Source organism: Numenius arquata, chromosome 14 (assembly GCF_964106895.1).
Source record: "Numenius arquata chromosome 14, bNumArq3.hap1.1, whole genome shotgun sequence".
Classification (NCBI taxonomy): domain Eukaryota; kingdom Metazoa; phylum Chordata; class Aves; order Charadriiformes; family Scolopacidae; genus Numenius; species Numenius arquata.
In genome coordinates, this window is record NC_133589.1 from 8,567,567 (window position 1) to 8,589,727 (window position 22,161).

The 22,161-nt window shown below is 42.3% G+C and overlaps 2 protein-coding genes across 5 annotated transcripts in view; both read left to right on the forward strand.

Annotated features, from left to right (window-relative positions):
* The first annotated feature begins 20 nt into the window (after positions 1-20).
* On the forward strand, positions 21-8,412 carry GNPTG (N-acetylglucosamine-1-phosphate transferase subunit gamma). Its single transcript, XM_074158389.1, has 11 exons — positions 21-73; positions 154-208; positions 365-432; positions 2,201-2,255; positions 2,376-2,459; positions 3,545-3,638; positions 4,841-4,955; positions 5,510-5,592; positions 5,864-5,992; positions 7,083-7,164; positions 7,653-8,412. The coding sequence occupies exons 1-11, from the start codon at positions 28-30 to the stop codon at positions 7,775-7,777; spliced, it is 936 nt and encodes a 311-aa protein (XP_074014490.1). The 5' UTR covers positions 21-27; the 3' UTR covers positions 7,778-8,412.
* Positions 8,413-11,358: 2,946 nt separating this feature from the next.
* The window catches only part of UNKL (unk like zinc finger), a 47,103-nt gene continuing 36,300 nt past the window's right edge, over positions 11,359-22,161 (forward strand). For 3 of the 4 annotated variants that reach the window (XM_074158379.1, XM_074158378.1, XM_074158380.1), the window contains exons 1-3: positions 11,359-11,429; positions 13,214-13,423; positions 19,502-19,678. In XM_074158379.1, the coding sequence (XP_074014480.1) occupies positions 11,359-11,429; positions 13,214-13,423; positions 19,502-19,678 (458 nt within the window). Of the gene's footprint in view, positions 11,430-13,213; positions 13,424-19,501; positions 19,679-22,161 lie in introns of those variants that run through there. The other variant, XM_074158381.1, reaches the window with a different exon arrangement.

Consider the following 22,161-nt stretch of genomic DNA (forward strand, 5'->3'; position numbering starts at 1 on the left):
GCCCTTCCGTTTCCAGCGGAAGAGGCGATGGCGGCCGCCCGGCTGCTGGTGGCGGCGCTGGTGGCGGCGCTGGGTGAGCGTGGTGGTGGGGGGGGTCTCGGCGGGTCGGTCCGCGGGTCCGCCCGCCTCCGCTAACCGCTCTCTGCTCGGCAGGTCTCTTCGCCGCCGCGGGGAAGATGAAGATCGTGGAGGAGCCGAACACGTTCGGGTAGGCGGCCACCCCGCTCTCCCCGTCCCGGTGGTGGGATCAGCCGGGGGAGCCGCCGTGCGCGGCCGTGGGTGCCGGGACGCGGGCGGGGGAGGGTGTAACCACGGGCAGGTGCACAGCTCCGTCTGAAACGTTCAACTCTCCTTCTTCTGAAAGGTTGAATAACCCGTTCTTGCCTCAGACAAACAGGCTGCAGCCGAAGGTGTCCCCGTCCGCCGTGTCGGGTACGTGCGTTACCTTTTCTGTACAGTTTCCATCGTTTAGTGACAGCAAATCCCCTGCCTTGACTGTACAAAGACTAATTTTACTTCATCAGCATCGTGGAAAATAGGAAGAGGCAAATACATTTTACTGTGCTCCTGAAGGGTTAAAACCTAGATTGATCTCTTTGGTGTTCCTGTCCCAGAGCTGGTTTTTGTTACAGCGCTATCCAGATGTTTTATTCTGTGTCTTTTGAGCCAGTACAGATCCTTCTTATCCTCACTAAAAACTTTTTTTCCCCCTTGAAACAATACCTGACATCCATATAAAAGTCATACCTGATTGCCGTATAAAAGTCATCCCGTCATCTGGCAGTACTTAATACTCAAAAACTGTTTTTAAAAAAGCCCTAAGAGTAGTCTTGGAACTGGTCACGGAGGCTCAGTTCCTCACCCAAAGCCTGGGTGCTGCTGTAAATCCACCACTTCAGCAAAATAAACAGGAATCTAAGAAATTCGAGACCATATATGGAGGATAATAGATAAAATAAACATTGACTGCAAACAGTAAGCAAAAGGAACTAAGTCTTGTCTCTCTGCTAACCTCAGGGACAGGCTTAAACCTTGTTCAGGTTCAGTAAAGGCATTTTGGTACGGTGACACTGAACGGGGTTACGCTTGATGTCTTCTGTCATGTTTTGTAAACTCAAATCAAATGTATAAATTCTGCATGTACTGCATGTGAAAAGTGAAATAGACATGGGATTAGTAATAGTTAAAATCCTGAATGGAAAGATGACAAAAATAGCAGAAAAAAGTTAAAAGGCCAATACACTAGAAGTCCTTCTTTCCTGGATGTGGGAACTTCTGTGTAGCCAAAAATCGTGTCTGTGGAACTGAAATCGAGAGCATGGAACCCTGTCTTGCACAATTACTGCTTTACTATGGAAACCTTACTCATTCTCTTCTTTTACAGGAGAGTTGGGGTGATAGTTCCTATAGGGAAATGGAGACAGGAGTTTAACACATTCCTCGGGGACATTCAGATTTGCTTTTCTTCCTCTGTGGGGAGAGCATCCTGATTACTAAGGCACAGATTGCCTGTGGCAGAGGGACAAACCCTACTGAAATACCCCTATAGCACGTAGTTCAGAACTTTTGGCCCTCTTTGGAATGCCAAGTTGCCTCTCTTGCATTCCTTTGCCAGCAAGGGTGGAATAGGCAATTTTAGCAGAATTGTAACTGCTGACCTGTCTGACAGTAAAAGGTTTATCTTGTTGAATACTGACTAGATCAGACCGTGAAGGCAAACTGTGGAAAGGAATCGCTAGTTAAAGAATCTCGGCGAAACTTAATATGCAGCACTGCCGATCTTCTGAGCAGATGGGCTTTACCAGTATAAACTTGAGGAGTTTGGATGGTTTTGGGGACAGTCAGCTGCCAAGCAAGAGTTCTAGTGATTTCAGTGTTAGATTTTTGGCAAGATCTGCACTGATGATTCCTTCTATTGATCTGGCCTCCAAATAGCTGTTTGTGTAGGTTTCTTATTTCTGTCATAGAAAGAGGCTTATCTATTTCACTTACTGAAGATGAAAAATGTTAAAGATCATGATGCAAACCAATATGGCACTGGTGGGAACTTGCAGAAATCCATATGGAAGATACAAATTTGCTTATGTACAGCAGAAAACTAAATTTGTCACATAGTCCTTACAGTTTTGTCACCACAGTAACTTGCTTAAATTTAACCAGAACATTATTCTTCCTTGATGCCGTTTTGTGGTGTTTCTAGGCCCTGCGCATCTCTTTAGGCTTGCTGGCAAGTGTTTCAGTTTTGTGGAATCCACGTGAGTAACGGATTTGGATATTTGATTCTGTATATTTATTAGGAACAAACTAATTTTTTATTTCAGTCTGAAACATGTCTTATTTTCTTTTTCTTTTCTTTTTTTTTTTTTTCTTTTAAGGTACAAGTATGAGTTTTGTCCTTTCCATAATGTCACTCAGCATGAGCAGACTTTTCGATGGAATGCCTATAGTGGGATTTTAGGGTGAGGCTTTTTCGACCTTTAAGTTTTACCTATGTTGTTAGCAGACCATTTTATAGATTGTCAAAAAGATGGCAATTTTAAAACTTAAGATTCTTTTATTGGTCAGCTTAGGTCATTGTAGTTCCCAAGGTGTTATGCATAAAAATACACTGTCTTGAAAAATTCAGATTTTTTTGTTGATAAATACTAACCTGTTTTAGCTGGAGGCTGATTAATAACTAGTGCCAACTGCAGGTGTGACATGTTCACATGAGAAATTCAATAATCACAGAATCACAGAATATTTTTGGTTGGATGGGACCTTTGAGATCATCGAGTCAATAATGTGTAACTACAGCTTATATTAACCAAGATTTCGTGTCTGTTAACTATTTTCACTTTGAAGTGAATCTAACCTTACAAAATGAAATAAGTGCTTTATGCCTAGTTGTTGTGTTAAAAATATTTAGTAAAAGGTAATAAAAGACTCAATGTAGACTCCCAAAAGTATCCCAAAGATTTAAAACCCCAGAGCATCCAAATCATAAGACCTAAAATAAATTTAGTTATAAACCTGAGCACTGCTTTAAAATCACTGCCTTTCTAAATATTTCATATATAGAAGTGTCTTTTTTTCTTATATGCACAATAATTGCTGAGCCAATCTGAGAGGAAAAGGGTACATCAAGATGCAGCAGTAGAGACTACTTTTTGTAGGTGCTCTCACCAGCACTAAAAATGCTGCAAACAGTCTGAGTTGTGCAGGGTACTTGGCATCATGGAATTTGATTTTTGATTTTTTTTGGGGGGATTGATTATATTTTATTGGATTTAAACACGGATTTGTAAGTGCAAATGGTTTGCAAACTGAAAGCTGATCCAAAGCTGTGCTCTCAAAGTAATGTTGATGTGCTCCATATTGCGGCCTGGATAACAACCTGCACTGTTTATAAGGTCTTGGCTGTAAGGAATGGAAATATTAAACAACAAAAATGAATATATACAGTTAAATTGAACAGGGTGGAAGGGTATTCCTGTTTTTCTTCCTGAGTGCTCACCTTTTTCTTTCCAGTAACTTAAAATAAAATGATGTCCTGTTTTTTCAGAATCTGGCATGAATGGGAAATTGAAAACAACACATTTGTTGGGATGTGGATGAGGGAAGGAGACTCCTGTGAAACTAAGAGCAGACAGACAAAGGTATCGTAACCCACACTACGCTAATTTAGACAGCATGGTCTCTACACACGCTCATGACATTCTTTCTACGCACTGAAACATTCCTACCTTGAAGAAGTCATCATTTAAGATGTGGTATAAAACATAAAGATGAATTGCTGTAGGAGCTAGGTGAATGGATGGAGGAGGGAAGCTAAAATCAGGATAAAATTTTGAAGGAGTTTTACTTATGGATTCTCATTGGTTGCTTTTAACTCCTTTTTTTCCTTGATAGAGTGGAATATTCTGGTATTATCGATACTGTAGGAATATACAGTCCTTTTTAATTTGTGTCAGGAAAAAGAGCAATTTGTTGAATTCAAGATGCCAGCCTGTTGTGCTCAGAACATCAGGAAAAAGGAGGGAGAAGAATTAGGCAGGTAATAACAGCACGCCGAGAAGCTAAGTAAGGTGTTAAAACAAGAGCAGAGGGTGTGAAAGGAGAATTAAGGAAGGAATCAGGTATATGGGAGTGGTAGAGGAACCAACTCAAGAGAAACAGATTCTGGTGTGAGTATGTTTTAAAGAAAAACTAAAAATTGTTATTTTGTGGAGTGGTTAAAATGTTCCTTTTCACATTCAGGCAGTCTCTGTGCCAAGTAACTATTCGTCTAGAAGGGTAAGGAGGGGTGTCTGAGACTTGCCCAGTGTATGGCACATGATTTGCACACATCCTTTATCCTTTTATTCATTAATGTTTTTCCACCTCCCGTTTCAGTGTGTTTCCAGTTTTACAGATGCAATGAATTAAACCTCACATTCCCTAGGGACATAGATCACTATCCTGAAGAGTTAACAATACCATATAGTTCACAACAGGCTGCTTTTTGTGTAGCAGATGCTTCGCTATTACAATGATGGGTGACGATACGATACTTGAGAGAGGGATATATCGTTGGAGTAATAACTAATGTGAAGATGGGATAGGGGACAAAATATGGAAATATGGTGCTTGGGAGTCCAAGGAACAATAATAGGTGGGGGGATCATTTCCCATTGGGAAGCAATTTTCACATTTGAAGATGTGCTTGCTATGATTCTTTTTCTGTGGGTGACAGCACTGGAGGCTTTGATGTGACGGTATGTGCAGAAATGCATTTGCTGGCGTTGGAAGACAGCAAATCAGTGCTGGTCCTGTTTCACGCAGAGGTACTTTGCTCATCTTTGTTTTTACTGATGTTTAGGTTCATCTTGTTTGTGGAAAAAGCAATAAATTGGCTTATGTGTCTGAGCCGAGTACTTGTGTTTACTCTCTGACGTTTGAGACTCCTCTCGTGTGCCATCCCCACTCTCTCTTAGGTAAGATTTAGAAAATCTTGTGTGTGTGGAGCAGCTGGAATATTACACCAGCCTCAGAGCGTCAATTTTTAGGTTGAGTTTGTAACTTGATATAAATGAATATTAAATGTAACATAGAATATGAAGTGTATTTTAAATCCCAATCGTTATAACACACAGGTATTTCTCAAATAAATTGGGACTGCTAGTATAGACCCAGGGAGTGTTTTTTTGCTTTTTTCTTGGACTGGTCGTAGGAATCAGCCCTGTAGTATCTGCTCATTTACTGACATTACAAAAAGGGAGAGCTCAGTTAGAATTAGATTCAAGCAAAGAACTATGAAGCCAGCCGGCTGGAAATACAGAAAAAAATTGGTTGGTGGCATTCTCCAGAAACTTTAAATGTGTGAAGTGGAATTTAAGTTGAACCCCAGCTCTTGAAAGCAGTACTGACTATGGACTGTATAGAAACACTGAGTTCTTAAAACAAATTTTCTTGCCGGGTACTAGAGGAGCATTTAACTAATGCAGGACAGCGCTGTTGGTTTTTACATGGCTTGACTTCCATTTTTCAGTTTATCCGACTCTGACTGAAGCACTACAAAGGAAGTGGGATGAAGCAGAGCAGCTTCTCTACGATGAGCTCATAACTGACCAGGTCTGTTAATGTCTTCCAGCTCCGTTTCGTGAAGAACAATCACTGTGGAATAGCCAAACCTGGCTTCCAAAGTTTCTCCTTGTGGAATGGATGCATTTGTTCTGTAGTTGGCAAATAGTAATTTTTGTGCTCCGTAACTGCTATATTAACCGGTAACTGTAATGTGTTTGACAGTGAAGCCTGAGGAATTTGAGCAGCTGGTGCAAATTACAAGCAGAGATGAGAGTTGAGGGGATTGATGTATCATCTTTTGGAAACTTTCTTTTTTCAGGGATACAAAAAAATACTGAAAGAGATTTTTGAGGAAGCAGGACTTCTAAAAGCAACAGAAGAAAAGGAAGTTGAGAAACAGAACAAGAAAATAAGTCTGGAATTTGAAACGGTGGAGAAGTGCAATAAGGTATCGAGCGTAATATTTACAGTGTGGAATTAAATTGCCACTTTTTTACTGTATGACAGTATCAGTGTGACAGCGTTGTGTAAATACTCTTTGGATTCAGCTGAAATCTGTTCATGGGATTATCTTTTCTTCTTTTCTAGTTTCAATATGTAACAGTCTGCACACAGAGTGATTTGATATCTTTATTCTAGCCCTTAAGTCAAAAATAAACCAGCACAATTGAATGCCCAGTAAGAAAACAGGGAGAGTATGTAGAAATTAGTGTAAGTGCTTGGGTTATGAACACCTTGTAAGGGCCCTTTCAGTCTGGAAATAGGAAGGAATTACTGGTGAAAATAAATGTGTAACCAGCCTTGGGAATGTTGACACTTCTCTCTGTGGATAATTACCCAGGCTTGTGTCAGAAGGTGTTGGCTGTTACACAAGCAAAAGGCAGAACGCTCTATGCTGTGTTCATTTCTGAATGGCTTCTATGTGTGTGAACAGTCTTTCTGCAACAGAAGTGAAACTGGGAAAACAGGTGTGCTCAGCCTACAAGAGTGCAAGCTGAACGTCAGAAAAAGAGTGTGGAAGGGGAAAAAACCCCACCAAAACACAGTTAAAAAATTGGGGCTTCTTTGAGATTTCAGATATGTGGTTTGAGTGTCAAAAGTACTAAGCAATCCCTCGCTCTGTAAGTTCACAGAAAACTGCTGAAAGCTGGAACAGGAAGGTTCTAGGTCAAGAGCTGAGGAGGTGACAAATTTCCAGACATTATGATGTAAAATAAAATAAGGCCGGTCCTGTAGCAAACTTTTGACTGTAATTTTGTGCTGTGATAAAAGGCTAGTTAGAGGATAGATCTGAAATACTTACAGAAAGCACTCCTAATTTTTACTCTCAGGCTTGGGAAAAGCTGGCCTCTGTTTTGGTGACATAGAAATACATCTTTTTATAAAATCTGCACCTTGTTCTTGCAATAAGCAGTTTAAGATCTTTTAAGTCAAAAGCTGTAACAGCTGTGCACAGACCCATTGTTTTTTATAAACTCGTATCTTACGTATGCATTTGGAGAGTGGGAGAGCCATTTTAAACGTACTTTCTTTCTTAGGAATACAAGCAACTTTCTAAAGAACTAAAAAGACTTCAAGATTTATTGACTCAGCATGGTATTGCATACAAACGAAATTCTGGTGAGTTCTTTGGTACCGTTCTTTTTCATTATTGTCTATTCAGAATTATTACAGGAACTATTTGTCTAAGGAGAATTTAATTTCCCTGAATATATATTTACACCTTCTATGTTCAGAATAACCTCAAGAAAAAAATAACCTTTGAGCAAATTATATATGCTTAAAATTAGTGACATTTTTTTTCCCTGCTTTTTGTTTTGAGAAACTTCTCTCTTCTTTTTTAAATTGGTGACTTTCCTTTCTAGGGAAAAAATATTAGAATTCTTGTAAAACATTTTATCTGCGTGTTTAAACTATGTGTAATTTCACAGTATTTCTGCTTGTCTGGTACTTTATTTAATTATTGAAGATTAGAACTGCATAATCAAAAGCAGAATTCAAAGCTTACTCTAGATGACTTTTTTCAAAACTATTTAGTGAATTCTGCGACAAAAACGTTTTGATGTTCAAAAGCAGAATTAACTAATGTCTTAAACTAAATATTTTAGCTGAAAATACCAGTGTTGAACATCAAAGTCACAAACTGGCAACTGCGGTGACAACTGTTCTTAATGGGTCAAAGGATGATGAGCACCTTCATGGCGATACGGGAATTTGGAATGAGACTGTATGAGGAGACCTGGGTGGTAAACTGCAAGTCCAGATGGAATGTCAAGCAAGTTGAATGTGTGTCATGGCACTAAGATGATTTACCTTCTGCGAGTGTTCTTCACTGTCTGAATTTCTGCCCCTAAAGCAAAGGGAACGTAATGGAGCGAGGGCTCACCGTCACAGAGAACAGTTGGCTTGTTTCTGAGAATGTCTGTAAAACTCCTTTACTAAGGCCATTGTTGGGCATAGGTTTACAGATTCTGTGTCTCCAGTCCCAGCTTTGTTTTCTTTGATCAAGCATGGTAAGGGGTGGTGTAAATACAAAATAGTTCATGATCAACACCGTCAGATGTTGTATGAAAGATAATAAGTACAATATTAAGAACACATTATTTCATATGTTTCATATGTTTTCTGTGCAGACTTTAGCAGAAAAAGAAATGTTTTCTGCCGCAGCAGTGCATTATGCACCACCCCACCCACCCGTGTGAGTGGACATCATCTTTGGGTAGCGGGTGGGTAAAATGAAAAGCAGTTCAGGGTTTGATGGAAAGGTGCTATGAAAACACCAAATTGTTATAAAAGAATAGTTGTGTCAAGGGAATACATGGCAATTCTCTGTATGTAATATGGAATAAAGTGGACTTTTCCAACACCAGCTGTGGAGACATTACTATAGGAGCTGGTGGAGGCTGAGAACACTGTCTCCAGACGTTTTCATAGAATCATAGAATAGTTTAGGTTGGAGGGACCTTAAAGATCATCTAGTTCTAATCCCCATGCCCTGGCAGGGGCACCTCCCACTAGACCAAGTTATTCAAAGCCCCATCCAGCCTGGTCTTGGAACACCTACAGGGATGGGGCATCCACAGCTTCTCTGGGCAACCTGTTCCAGTGTCTGACCACCCTCACAGTAAAGAATTTCTTCCTGAGATCTAATCTAAATCTTCCCTCTTCCAGTTTGAAGCCATTACCCCTCACCATATCACTACATGCCCTTGTAAAAAGTCCCTCCCCGTCTCTCTTTAGGTACTGGAAGGGGCTCTAAGGTCTCCCGCAGCCTTCTTTTCTCCAGGTTGAACAAGCCCCACTCTCTCAGCCTGTTCCCACGGCAGAGGGGTTCCAGGCCTCTGAACATCTCCGTGGCCTCCTCCGGACCCGCTCCAACAGGTCCATGTCTTTCCTGTGCTGAGATTCCCCAGGGCGGGACGCAGCACTGCAGGGGGGTCTCACCGGGGCGCCTGTCCCGTTCCTCAGCGCGCAGGTCTCCCGTCCGCCCCCGTCCCCCGCATCGTCGCGTCGCCAGCGGCCGAGCGCCCTCCCCACTCGCCGGGCGCCGGCCAGGCCCCGACCAGGCCGCCCCTCAGCCGCCGGGACCCCGCCGGGCGCCGCCGCGCTTCCGCTTCCGGTGGGCGCGCGAGGCGGCGGGCGGCGCGGCGGGATGAGCGGGGCGCTGGGCCGCTGGCGGTGAGGCGGCGGCGGCGGCGGGATGAGCGGGGCCGGGGGCGCCGGCGGTGCCGGTCGGTGGGCCCCCCCAGCCCCTGACGCGTGTGTCTTTGCAGGGCGCGGGGCTCCCTGCGCCTGCCCGGCTCCCGGAGGTGGCTGTCGCGGCGGCGGGAGCCGGAGGAGGGCGCGGAGGACGAGGGGGCCATCCCCTTCTCCGCCAGCAAGGCCAGCCCGCGGGTGTGGAGCGTCGGGCAGTCCATGGGCAGCGACCACGAGCGGTCGTGGCTGAAGGTGCTGCCCGTCAGCTTGCTGTGCACCGGGCTGCTGCTCTGGGCCGCCTTCCGGGAGAAAACGGAGATCGACGAGCGGCTGGAAGCGATTTTCTCCGGGCAGACGGTGGATTCGTTCGATGCGGCCCCAAAAAGCGCGGCTTCCTTGCGGCCGCAGCAGGAGAAGTGACGGCTGCAGCGAGGGAGCTGCCGGCAGCGAGCCGGTGTTCGCCCGGTACTGACACTTTAACGGGAAAACTTGTTTGGGTTTTGTGTTTGTTTTTTTTCCAGCCCACCGGCAGCCTTACCTTACAGCCTCGGACCCTTCAGCTGCCCCGCTGCTGGCCCGGGGTTCCTAATTCGCACTGGTAGCGCAAGGAGTGGTGTCTCTCCGCGCCGCACGGTAGGGACGAACGGGACGTGTTGCAAACCACCTCGCGTCTGAAGATAGGTTTATGCAACCCGTCTGTCCTCCGTGGATTGTTTTTCTTAGATGCGCAAGGGTATTAAAATATCCCAGCTGTAAGTCTGTAAAATTGCCACTGAATGTGACCTTCATTTGACATTTTGCTAGACACAGAGCGTGTTCGACTTGCGTTGAAGACAACTGTAAGTGTGTGATTCATTAATATGCCATTATTTGTGCTCTGCTTATTTTTGTAATTCTACTAAATAACAGAAATTACCATCTTCAGCCCTTGAAGTATACTTGGTGCTTGCTTTCTGGGCTAGAACTTTTGAGGCATGCCTGATGTAGGTGATCATCACTGGTGGGAGAGATTTTTGCAGGGAATTGCAGGGATTGGCTTGCGTTACAGTGGGGAGGAAATCCCTAGTTTCACTGAAGAGTGTTGTATGTAGTTTTTCCTACAGATTCACAGATACTCAGACTCGCACAGGCTGGAGGCTTTTTCCTGGAGAGGAAGAAGCCAAGCTACTAATGCAACTTAGTTCCCTTCAAAGTTAGAGGTGGGTTTTTTTTAAGCTTGCAAATGGAGAAATGCAAAACGGCGTTTCTTGATTAAAAAACAAAACAAAAACTCCAAACAAACCAAAAAACCAGACATGGTAGGGGCTAGTGAGACAGGCCGCAGCTGCAGAGAAAACTGACTTGGCGTCACGTGTGTCCGATGCCACTGCTGCGGCTGAACGCCACCGCTGCCGCCGCGGGCTGTGCTGCAGAGTCCAGGTGACACCCGGTGACCGGGTACGTGACACCTGGTCACCGGGTACAGCCCGTTTGGTGCTCCCGCCGGGGTTGGTTAGTCTCGGGATTCAGCTTTTCCTGCAGCGGCGCGTTGCCGGTGAGACACGCGCAAGGGAGCGTCCCGGTGAATAAAAGAGTGATCTTGGATTTTATTTTCATGGACCAAAGGACCGTCCCGGCTCCTCCCCACTCTATGACAGCCATGGCCGCAGCATCCTGTTGTTTAAGGCCATGACGCGCTGCCCCTTCGCCTGTACCTTGCCCTCGGGTGACACGACAGCTGTTCAATAAAGACTGTAAATAAGACTGTTCAATAAGACAGTAAAACTGCCCTCCTAGTCTCTGGCTTTCCAGGAGCCGGGGAACTGGCGCACCGTTTCTCCGCAGCACGTCATCGCTGACGCAGCACCGCGCGCCCTTTTCCGAGACACTCCTTTCCCCCGGGCCGCCGGAGGACGCGGACCGTGTCGGCGGGGGACACCGTGTCCGGGGGACACCGTGGCCGGGGGACACCGGCGGACGGACGGACGGACACCCGGACACGGGGCGCCCAGCGAAGGCCGGCGCGCGCCCACCGCTCGGCGCGCGCCCCTGCGGAGGCGGGGCCATTGCCGCGCGTTGCCGCCTGGGCGCGCGCCGGCGGGGCGGGGCCTGCGCGCGGCTGAGGCGGCGGCGGAGAAGATGCCGTCGGTTTCCAAAGCGGTGTCGCGGGGCGGCGGGTCCCCGCAGACCGAGCAGCCGACGCATTATACGTAGGTACCGCGTCCTGCAGGCGGCCTGCGGCCCCGCGGCCCCCGCGCCGCGCCGGGAGGGCCTCGGGGGCCGAGGCGGAGGGCCCGTTCGTGCGCCGGGCCTGCTCCGCGCGGCCTCCCGCACCGGCGGCAGGGCTGTGAGGAGACGGCCCGGGCCCGGCCCGCCGCCGCCGCGCGTCTTCTCCGGCGCCGCGGGGAGGAAGCCCCGTCCTGAGGCGGCCCGCGCGCGGCTGACCGCGGAGCGGCCGCCGCGGTTCTCCGCTCCCCTGCCTCTCTGGTCCGCACCGTGACCCGCCGGCTTCCCCCGGCGGCGCCGAGCCCCGCAGCACCCTCCGGGACCGCCCTCTCCGCCCTCGGACAGCGGCCCTGCCGCTTCTCCGGAGCGTCGCCTCAGCCCGAGTCCCTGGGACGTTTTTGCAGGACCTTCCCGTACTGAGAGGCCGGTCCCGTGTGCTCCCGCCCGCTCCCTGCCCTGTCCGTTTTCTTCCGCTGCGGTCTAGCAAGTCCCTGCAGCCCTATGGCACTACTGACAGCCCGCCGCGTGTAGGACTGTGTGCTCCCCACCATAATTTATCACTTAATTGTGGCGTTCCTTCACTCCTGTCCCCCGTATCATCACTTCTATAATGTCATGTTTCCCAGACCACAAGAATGCAGGCGCTTACCTAAATACTGCTGCAGCACATCCTATAGCCTTTAACGTCCAAAAATTCTGTCCCTTATATTTTCACCCCACAATCCCGGGTAGTTTAGAGATTCTTTTCTAAATTTAAAGACATGCTTCATAACTGTGTTATTACATGCCTCATATGCCAATATAAGCAACTGAGACCAAAAAGATGCCCTTTATTCCTCTTCCTAGTCCTTCCATTTCCCTATATCTTCAGTTCCCTCGTAGCCTGTTGCACATCCTGCACACTTTTAGAGACCTTTTGGAACTCTAAGGTTCTTCTGCAAAGCCTTCATATACCCCTTCCTCTGCAAATACTCCATAACTTTAGCAACATAATGAACTTGCTAAATTGGCTAATAGATACATAAAGTTAGACAGGAAGAAGTGCTGTCTTACAGCCTTTGGCAAATGCCACAGTAGTGCCCGATTTGGCATGATCTTTATGTCCTGTGGAAAGAAGTACGAGACTGCCTAACTCGCTTCTGTGCCCGGCATGCTAAGGAAGGACTGTCGTACACCTAAGTAACCTTCAAAGACCCCAAATTACCAACACGAATGTAACAGTCACTAAGTTTGCTGAAGTCCTCTCATAGCCCCTGATAACCTTCATAAACCTGTTTTGACCCTCTGGCTTTCTATATAGTGTGTCCACATTCTGGGAATATTGTGAATAAGGACTAATGTTTAAATTAGGTCTGGTGTTTAGCTAAAATAGCTGTTGTAGGACTATTTTGTGTGGTAGCAAGCAAAATGAATGCTTATTCAAGTTACTCGTTGGATTTATAATCTCTGTTTGGTGGTTACTTGAGACTATTCTACATACTGTGCTTTTTAAATAATTGTATTTATTTGATTTTAGTTTAGTTACAAAACATAGTATAATTTGCTAGCTATTCCACCGTATTTCATTAGTAATGCATCTGTCATAAAATATGAAGTCACTTGTATTCAACAGCTAAACAGTCAATTGTGCTTAGGAACTAAAACTGTATGCAGGTACATTTGTACAATTTTTCATGGGCTATGTGCACTGAATTGTCAAGTGCCCTGTTAATACTGTAAAAATGTGCCTCCAATAAGATAAACTTGTAACACAGTTTAATTTTTTTAGGTATCTAAAGGAATTTAGGACAGAGCAGTGCCCCCTATTTTTGCAGCACAAGTGTACCCAGCACAGACCATTTACCTGTTTTCATTGGCATTTCCTAAATCAGCGTCGTCGTAGACCTATACGAAGGCGTGATGGGACTTTTAACTACAGTCCAGATGTTTATTGTACAAAATATGATGAGACTACAGGAATCTGCCCAGATGGAGATGAGTAAGTGATTTCTTTCAGTCCTAGGTGTTTATAGTATTATCAATGACATTAAGGAAAGATGCTAATTTCTCCTCAGCAAAAATGATCAATAGAATCCTGATGCAGTTTATTTGAAAACAGATTTCTGTAAGTGACTGTTAATTTTTGGCACATATACATATGAATATGTATTCTTTAGGCTATCATAGGATTAGAACTATGATTTTTCATTGTGAATATCTTTAAAGCGTAACCTAAGAAACTGGTTTTCTGGTAGTATTGCTCCTGCACGTTTGTGCTAGTCTTGTTTTGGATTTTTTTCAGTTGTGCTTCCTTGATCAGTAGGTACAAACCATATGGTATAGAGATGGCTTTAAACTCCTGTAAGTTTCGTGAAGGTTGATGGGTATCAGAGGAGAACAATGGTTTAGTGATGCTTCCAGTGAGAAAAAGCAAAGGAAGGAGTTCACTGGTAGTTGTCTGTCTGGCCGGCTAGTGTTTGCATTTCCATGGACATGTCTGCTCTAGATAAAGGCTACCAGAGGTTCTTCAGTGAACTCAGGGAGGGGTAGAAGCTTTGTGGAGGTGAGAATGAGCAAATGCTACAGAATGGCAGGCGGGCATCTGTAGAGGACCTGGGTATGTTATGGTCATATGTCAGAGGAGCTACCTTTTTCTGACAAAAGAAATTGCAGGAAAACAGCCAGGAAATATGTAGTTATGCTGGTCACCTGTTTGAAACATTGAAGATTTAATTATTTTGGTCTCTGTAGTGTATAGCAGCCCTTGTCACGGATCAGGTGTCTTTTGTGTTGTAGGCTGTAGTCACAGAAGAAAAAAGTGGATTTTTCACAGAGCCTTTACAAACTGAACGACAGAGATAAGAGAAGGTAAACAAAAAAAATGCATTAGGCAGCGTGACAATATTGAGTACCAGGCCTAAGCAATATAAACAGCAAAAAAAGTCTCTGAGGGATGATTTAAAAGAGAACAATTAATTCTCTTTTCAGGCGTTTGTAAAGCACTCCTGCCAATCCTGGAGCAGCATGGGCGGTTGGAAAATCAACAAATGAGGATAATGGACGCTCATGTCATGGGTTGGTTGGGGACAAAAATTGACCATTCGTTATTGAGTGATAGATCCTGACTCTAAAGAAGGAAAAAGGAAGCAATGTTTTAAAAGGATATTAGCAAGGCGAGATTGAATTGCTAGAAGCAAGTAAGAGGAGATGTGAGATGGAAACCTTTTTGCTGCAATTGGATTGGAAAGGTTGTCCACTAGAGTTGCTGAAGATTACTCCCTGGTTAGGAGCCTAAATGACAAACAGGGTGATTATGTTGTCTGGCATAATGGAAGGGCAGAGGACTTGCCAGAAATAAGACCAGTAGAGATACTCCTGTTTTAGCATGTTGTGCTTAAATTTGAATTAAATGGATAGGTTTAGGAGTTATCAGCAAAGAGGTGATGGTTTTCAAGTTTGTGTTTTGCAGTGAAATTGCCCAGATATAGAAGGATAAGAGCAGGGACCAAGGCTGGAGTCCTGTGACATACCTCGCCAGAGGCGTAAGAGAATGTTGACATTGGAAGATATGCTAAAGGAGGGATTGAGAGGAAAATGTGAATGTAACTGAATTTCCATAAACAAAGGAGAACAATGTTTCAAGGGGAGAAAAACGAGTAAAGCAGACAGTAAATTAATTAAATGAAGACAGCTGTGAGAGGAGAAAACAAAGTCTGTTTTCTTTGACTCGGTGATAAGGTGGGATTATTGGAGGCATTTGTGAGAGGAGTTTCAGCTGAACTGTGGAGGGCCTTCTTTTAGATCTAATCCCGAGAACTAGTGGCTAGAAATGGCAGTCAGCTATTGTAAATTGATAGCTCATTGAAGTTAAGGTAGAAGATAAAAGGCAAATAGTTGGGAAAGGCAAGAGAAGTCAAAGGTAACTTTCTTAAAGATAGAAGGCACTGAAGCATGTCTATAGTGGCAAGAGAAAAAAATGAAGGAAACCACCAACATTTCTGAGGACTTGCTTACAGTGTGGCAGCATTCCTGCTTTCGAACTCAGCAAAAGAGTATTTTTTTGACCCTGTTTTGTCTTCTGCCTAAAACTTAGCCTTTTATTTGGAGCAACTTCAGATTCTTACAGAAATAAGTTATAAACAGTAGTGCCCGGACACCTTTGTTTTAAGCTCTTTGTGACAACATATTGGTACTTTTTTGGCTTTTATCTCTGTCTCTGTTTCTCTGATCTGCTCATCTGAGTACATGGTTAGGTTAATGCAGTTTGTGAGCTGATAGAGAAGTAGCAAGAAAGGTAGAGTGATGACACCCATAATTGTTCTCAGGAACATACTTTCAAGAGAGTTAAAATAGAAATTGTTGGTTTCACTCAGGCTTGACTGTGATATTTCTTTCCACAGTTCAACTTGGAATGAAAAGAAGCCCAAAATTTTAAAGCTGTTTAGAACAGGGCTTTTCTAAGGGTAGCAAATTAAAACAATCTGTTCTAAGGAAGGCCCTGTGAGAAAGACTAGATTACTTGCAGAGTTAGAGGGATATATTTTGAGCAGTGAATAGTTTTCCTTCCAGTTTCACAAGTGAGGATAAATCTGTTTAAATCTGATGTGTTTTTTCAACTGTTGTAGTCAACTCATGTCAGATTCTAAGGAAAGATTATTTTGGTTATGTTAGTATCTGTAATGTAAGCCTGCTCTAAGAGTGAATGAATTGCAGAAGCCTACTATAGAAGAGCAGACTTCAAGTAGTCATAGGAAGAAATGTGTCAGTGCCTCAAGGTTGAACTGTATGTAGTTGTTTTCATACAATTAAGAGCATCTAGCCTTTAAACTGGAACTGTTTTATTCTTGAAGGATATCTTTGGAATGTTTATGATGTGAATTAAGATGAGTCTGAAAAGGAAATACACGTTTCAGTAATCAGTTAATCTTTTAAGTTATGTGAATGTATGTTCTGTTTCGTGGTTTTCACATCCACTTACTTTTAATAATGTAATGACAGTTTTACTTTGTGACATCCAGATGCAGAAAACAAAGCTGATTTCAATAGTTAAATGCTGTGTGTAGACTCCAATAGAACTTAAAATACAGAGTAATGTTCTTACTGATTCATGATTACTAAGTTAGGATTCGGTACAGTTATTTTAAGCTGGGAGATGGCTTTAGAAATATGGGCCATGGAATAGATTTATTATTCTGCCTGGGAACATTTTTTTTTAAGGAAAAAAGAAACCAACTTTGTTCCTAAGGAATAAGTGATGTCTGATCAACATTAGTACCAGACTATGGTACTTAAGAACAAGTTTATCAGTTTGCAGCCATCTAATCCAATGGTAATTAAAATCAGCCATTTTAAATCAAAGTACTAGTCTTGTTTAAAGTTATGTATTAGAATGGTTTATGCTTCATTAAAATATTTCATTAATAAAGTGAAGGTAAGATATAACATCCCTCTAGTTCATTAAAGGTTGAGTAGAACATCTGTTCTGTGCATATTTCAGTGCATTAGCTTAGTTTGATGCTATGTGTGAATAAGTACTGTCTACCGTCTAAAAGCTGCTTTTGTTAGGGACTTTTTGCCTTTCTGACTAATGATCCTACAATGAACTACAGCTTATGAAGAAAGATGCCTGTGGTCAATAGCACATGTATTATCGTGATATTGTATGAATAACACATTTTTATGTAAAACATATACATGCAAAATTGATGCCAATGTTTTTGCTCTTCGAGGTTTGCGTGTGCTTAGAACTACGCCTTATCTAGTTCTTTACAAGTCTTAGACATTTCAGATAACAAACTGTGCCAGCCACCTCGGATAGCCTCATTAAAGCATTCTGTTAGTTTCTGGAGGAGGACTTCACCTGATATGGGACTCTTCAGGCAGCTAGCAAAATGTGCAGCAGGAGAGCTGTGTTCTCAATAAAATTTTCAGATTTCATTAGCTATTGATGACACAAGTATTGAGTCTTAGGGCAAACAAACCTACGTTTAATTTAGCAGAAGTAAGATTCTTGTGACAGTTTTTATTTCCTTCCTGGCTTGTTTTTGGAATCCATGTTGTCTTTTTGTGGGAAAAATTGTGACCTGAGTATTTCTTCCTCTCTTACATTGCATACAACAAGTTGTGCCTAGCTCGTCTGACAAGCTATGTCTATATTCCATTGAACTATCTTTTTTTTTTTTTTTTTAACAGTAATTTAAAAATAATTGAAGGCTCTAACATTTTTGGGGGGGACCTCTGCTGATAAGGTGATTTTGCTAGGGAAAAACTGCAGATGTTTAAGCAAAAATGTTTGCCTTCTGATAAGGAACCATGGACTTAGAGACAAGTAATGAGCTGTAAACACCTGTACACTTCTTGCATGGAAGATAAGACATTTATTTCTTGTTTCCAACAGGAACGAAAAAGTTAACTAGGTGAAAATGGAGGCGTGAACATTATCCATAAGAGTATGACAGAGTGTTCTTGCCTTTGTGGGGTGTGCATCAATGAGTGAAAGATTAGAGTTTGCAATTAATAGTCTGCTGGGAAAATGGAAACATTTAACCCCTGCAAAGATTCTGCTAGTGGTGGGACAGTTAGCAATAATGAAAATATAGCCTCAGATTGCGTTTCCTTTTTAGAGTTCTGTACAGAACGAGTGCTGGCAGAAGTATCTGATTGACTCTTGTGGGTTTTTTAATTTCTCCGTATCAGTAGCAATTCTAGCAGAACAGGAGGGTGGCTATTCACACATCCCAAAGAATTTCTCACAAAGTTCAGCTGAGGCACTATAATGGGTCCAGCATCTGTCTGTCTTTGCATATAGAGCCAAGAAGTGTGAAAGAACTACTTTCAGATCCTGAGTGTAGACTGTGCTCCATCTTACACTGACAAAATGAGATGTAGCACTGAATTTGGTATACTTCGTCTTACTACTAATTAATTCTGTTGGGATTTAAAGAGAGAGGTACAGATCACTAGCTGCAGCCCATTTATCTTGTTTACCAGAATGCTGTTTTAAATTCCTACAAAGAAGCAGCTTGATTCTTAGAAATCATAAACAATGTCAGTTCCTGGAAGTCAGCACAAGCTGCAGGTGTCTAGCACAGCAGGAAAAACCGAATGATTAATGTAAAGATAGAAATGCCAGACTTGTGAATGTTTGCAAACAATTGCCTTTGTTTAGTTTCTAAATAACTTATGGGTGTTAAAGTCTATTTAGTGCTTTGCTATTCTCCCTCCATTCAAGGTAAAATATTTTTGTGGAACTTTTCATCTATTGTTCTGTATCACTGTCTAAACTTTTTGGTGCAGTTTCTTTTTGCTTTGGGATGGGGGAAAGTAGGTTTTGGAAATTAATATTTTTTCAAAACCAGCAGAGACCAAAATTAATTACACGGATATAAACTGGCAGAGAACAGGCATCCCCGTGTAAATATTTTTGTGAGATTTTTAAAATTTGTTTACTATTGTTAATTGGAATTATAATCCACACATGATCCTAATAATTTTAAAGTATAGACCGTAACTCATATAGTTATGTCTGAAAAATGGTTAGTATATGTACAAAGAGGTATTGCTGATGTAAAATTTTTTCTCTTTCTTTTAATAGAAGAGTCATTTTAGATTTCCTTTGAGATTGTTCAGTAAGTTCCAGGTCTGTGAAGAGCAGGCAGGAAAAAAAATCACTGTGCTTCAAGTACTTCTTGATTTTAGATGATGATAACATTAAAAAAAATAATAAAAATTTCTTGTACCTCTTAGTGTGGAAATGATTTGAGCTTGTATCAGTATGGAAGATGTCATTCCTTAGCTCAGATGATGTTGTTGCTTACAGGGGTGCTTACTAGATTTATTAATAATATCTTTGTGAGCCAGCTGGCTGTAAATTCTTATAGCTTTAGCAGAGACTAAGAAATAGATTAATGTTTTTTAATTTGAAGCTGATCTGTGATGGTGGTTTGCTTGGGACAATTTTCATTTGAAGAATCCTGCAAAGTTACTTGTTTTAAGTTAATAAGAGCATAATTCAGAATTAAATCATTAAAAGCAAACCTCAAAGCAATGCTCTAACTTTCCTCTTTCTGTTGTGTAGTTGCCCTTACCTGCATCGAACAACAGGGGATACAGAAAGGAAGTATCATCTCAGATATTACAAGACTGGAACATGCATTCATGAAACAGATGCCCGGGGTCACTGTGTGAAGAATGGAATTCACTGTGCCTTTGCTCATGGTCCACATGACCTTAGACCACCAGTATATGATATAAGGTAGTCTTGTTTCAAATTCTTCATCCTAATTAGCAGGAAATACCACATGGCTGTTATTGCCACATAACAGAAAATGTAGTGTGCTTTACATGAAAAGTATACTTACTTCTGTAACTGTAAACAAAAGAATACTGTGCATCATGATAGCAGATAGGAGCACACTGGGGAATAGAAGTACTAAGGTTTTGTAACTTGCAATTTCAAGAGCCATGTATGTAATTCTTATGACTGATAAAAGACCAGATATTCTGCCTTTTGTCATTTATGCTTTTTAAATTTGCATGTGGTTTTTATATAAACAAATTCATTATTTTGTTAAGCCGTCTTTCAGGTTCTCAGCTTGTATGTTTGACGTTTGCTTACTGACATAGCATTTTTTTACATTATGTTGTATTTTTTTGTGTATAAGATATCAGTATTATTTTCTGCCTTTCTAATGTATAATCAAGTCATTGTCGAAAGAAGGTGCTTTGTGAATCAGGGTAGTGGTAGGCATGAATTTTAGCTGTGTCCAAAGCTGGGAGATAAAGATGTTGGGAGGTATTATAAATGGGTGGAAAGGGAACTCTTGCTGCAGAAGGTGTTCTGTATATACTCAATAGGAAAAGATACCAATTCCTAGAGAGCTTTGAAGCCTTGGAGGGTCACAAGTGTCTCTAACTGGACACTGGATGAGCATTCTGGGGAAGCATCACTGTACGCTTGCCCTATTCTTACACTCTTCCCTAGGCATCTACTATTGGCCTCTGTTGGAGACAGGATTCCAGGCTAGATGAACCTTTGATCTGAGCTGGTATGGCTGCCATCTTACATTCTTACCTTCATTATCCCTTATTCCCAACCATCTGTTGGGAGATGATAGCTCTCCCTTCACAATAATTTTAGTAAAGTTAGTGCCTTTTCAGTAATTTCATAGTTACTGAAATTCATATTTTGCCACAGAATTCACTGCTGCATTGCCGGGTTGCATACTGTTTAGTTATATATAGCTTTTCTTTCCAGAAGACTTCCTTCAGTTAGCTAGTGGATGCTTCTTCTGCAAGACATCTGTCCATTTTCTTTTTCTTTTTTTTAACTTTTCTCATTAGCATACACAGCATGATGCCACGTCAGTCTGAATACAGGATCCTTAGTATCTTTGTAATCTTCTGTATTGTATTAGAATGAGGAACCAATGTAAGACTGAAACCAAGCTCCAATCTCTAAATGTGTTTTAATGTGTTAGATGATTGTTTATTCATGATTGGCTGCATATAGAGCATCAGCAGGAGCTGAAGACATTTATGGCAGGAGTCTATGTTTAACGGCTTGAACCTACAAATAGGCTGCCTCAAACTTCTTTGGTGTTGGTGAAGAACAGTCGTGTGCCATTGCTTCTCCTGATTTCAGGCATCCAGCATTCATAAGGAAGTCCAAACAATCAGGTTTTATTTTTCCTTCGGTGGTCTTTTTGCTCTATGATGGACACATATTAGTGTTTCTTCATTTTAAGTGAAGAGCAGACAAATAGCAGTATAATCACTGATGCAGACATTCCCTTATTATTCATCTTAACAGCCTTGCTCTTCTACACATTCACCTTAAAGAAAAAGCACTGTCTAGGAACTCTGTTTTCCTTCTCATTGCCTGCACCTTTTCTGAATCCATAAAAGAAATATTTTGACTGTTTGAAAGGTTTTAGACTTGGCTTTGGGTCTGTCTTGTCTTCCTTTCCCTTTGAGGTTTTCTTTCTTGGAGGATACTTGGGGTGTGGGAAGTTCTTGAAATGATATGTAATTGATATCATAGCTAGTTACATTCTAAACCACACATCTTTCAAACTCCTTCAGAGATCCTGCGTAGGAGTACTTTGCTATAGGAGGTAAGCTCCTTGAATATTTGTGTCTAGATGAAGGTAGAGGCCTTTCATTCTCGTAGAGTGCTATAGATCCACCTTGGGTATTTGATTCCTCACCTTGTTTCTCCATTGCTTCAAAGTCTGCGTAAGATAATTATGCTAGAGGTTTGGATTTTTTTAATCTTTTGTACTGACTTGCCTTTAAATTTCTGTACAGCTTAATTTTACTAAAATGGTGTAATAAAATTGTCTCATATTTTTTGGCAGAGGTTTCATACCACTAATACAATACCTTTTAGTTTGGCAGCAGTCATTCCGATCTTTCAGCAAGCTTGTGGTTGCTTACTTGCAAAGCAGTTGTAAACTCTTGCAGAAGAGGTTCCATTTCCTCATAATGATCATTGTTTGTTATTAGGTCTCCCAAGTGTCTTGACAAACTTTTTTTGCAAAATCTTACAGTGAGCCAAAAGTACTTCAGCTGCTTTTATATGATATAGTATTCAATAGGTATATTTTGTACCTTCCTTCAGTCATAACTTTTCCAGGACAAAGAGTTTTATGATACTTAATTCTTTCTCATACGAGTTCTGTATTTCTGATCACCCTTATTGCCCTTTCTATATCTTTTTTTAGTTCTAACATGTCC

What these genes read in the sequence shown, in the direction of transcription:
- GNPTG (XM_074158389.1), top strand. Translation starts at nt 28, where the DNA reads ATGGCGGCCGCCCGGCTGCTGGTGGCGGCGCTGGTGGCGGCGCTGG. An exon ending in TTCAGTTTTGTGGAATCCAC is followed by an intron (nt 2,256 to 2,375) that starts GTGAGTAACGGA and finishes TTTTCTTTTAAG; the next exon opens with GTACAAGTATGAGTTTTGTC. An exon ending in CGGTGGAGAAGTGCAATAAG is followed by an intron (nt 5,993 to 7,082) that starts GTATCGAGCGTA and finishes TTTCTTTCTTAG; the next exon opens with GAATACAAGCAACTTTCTAA.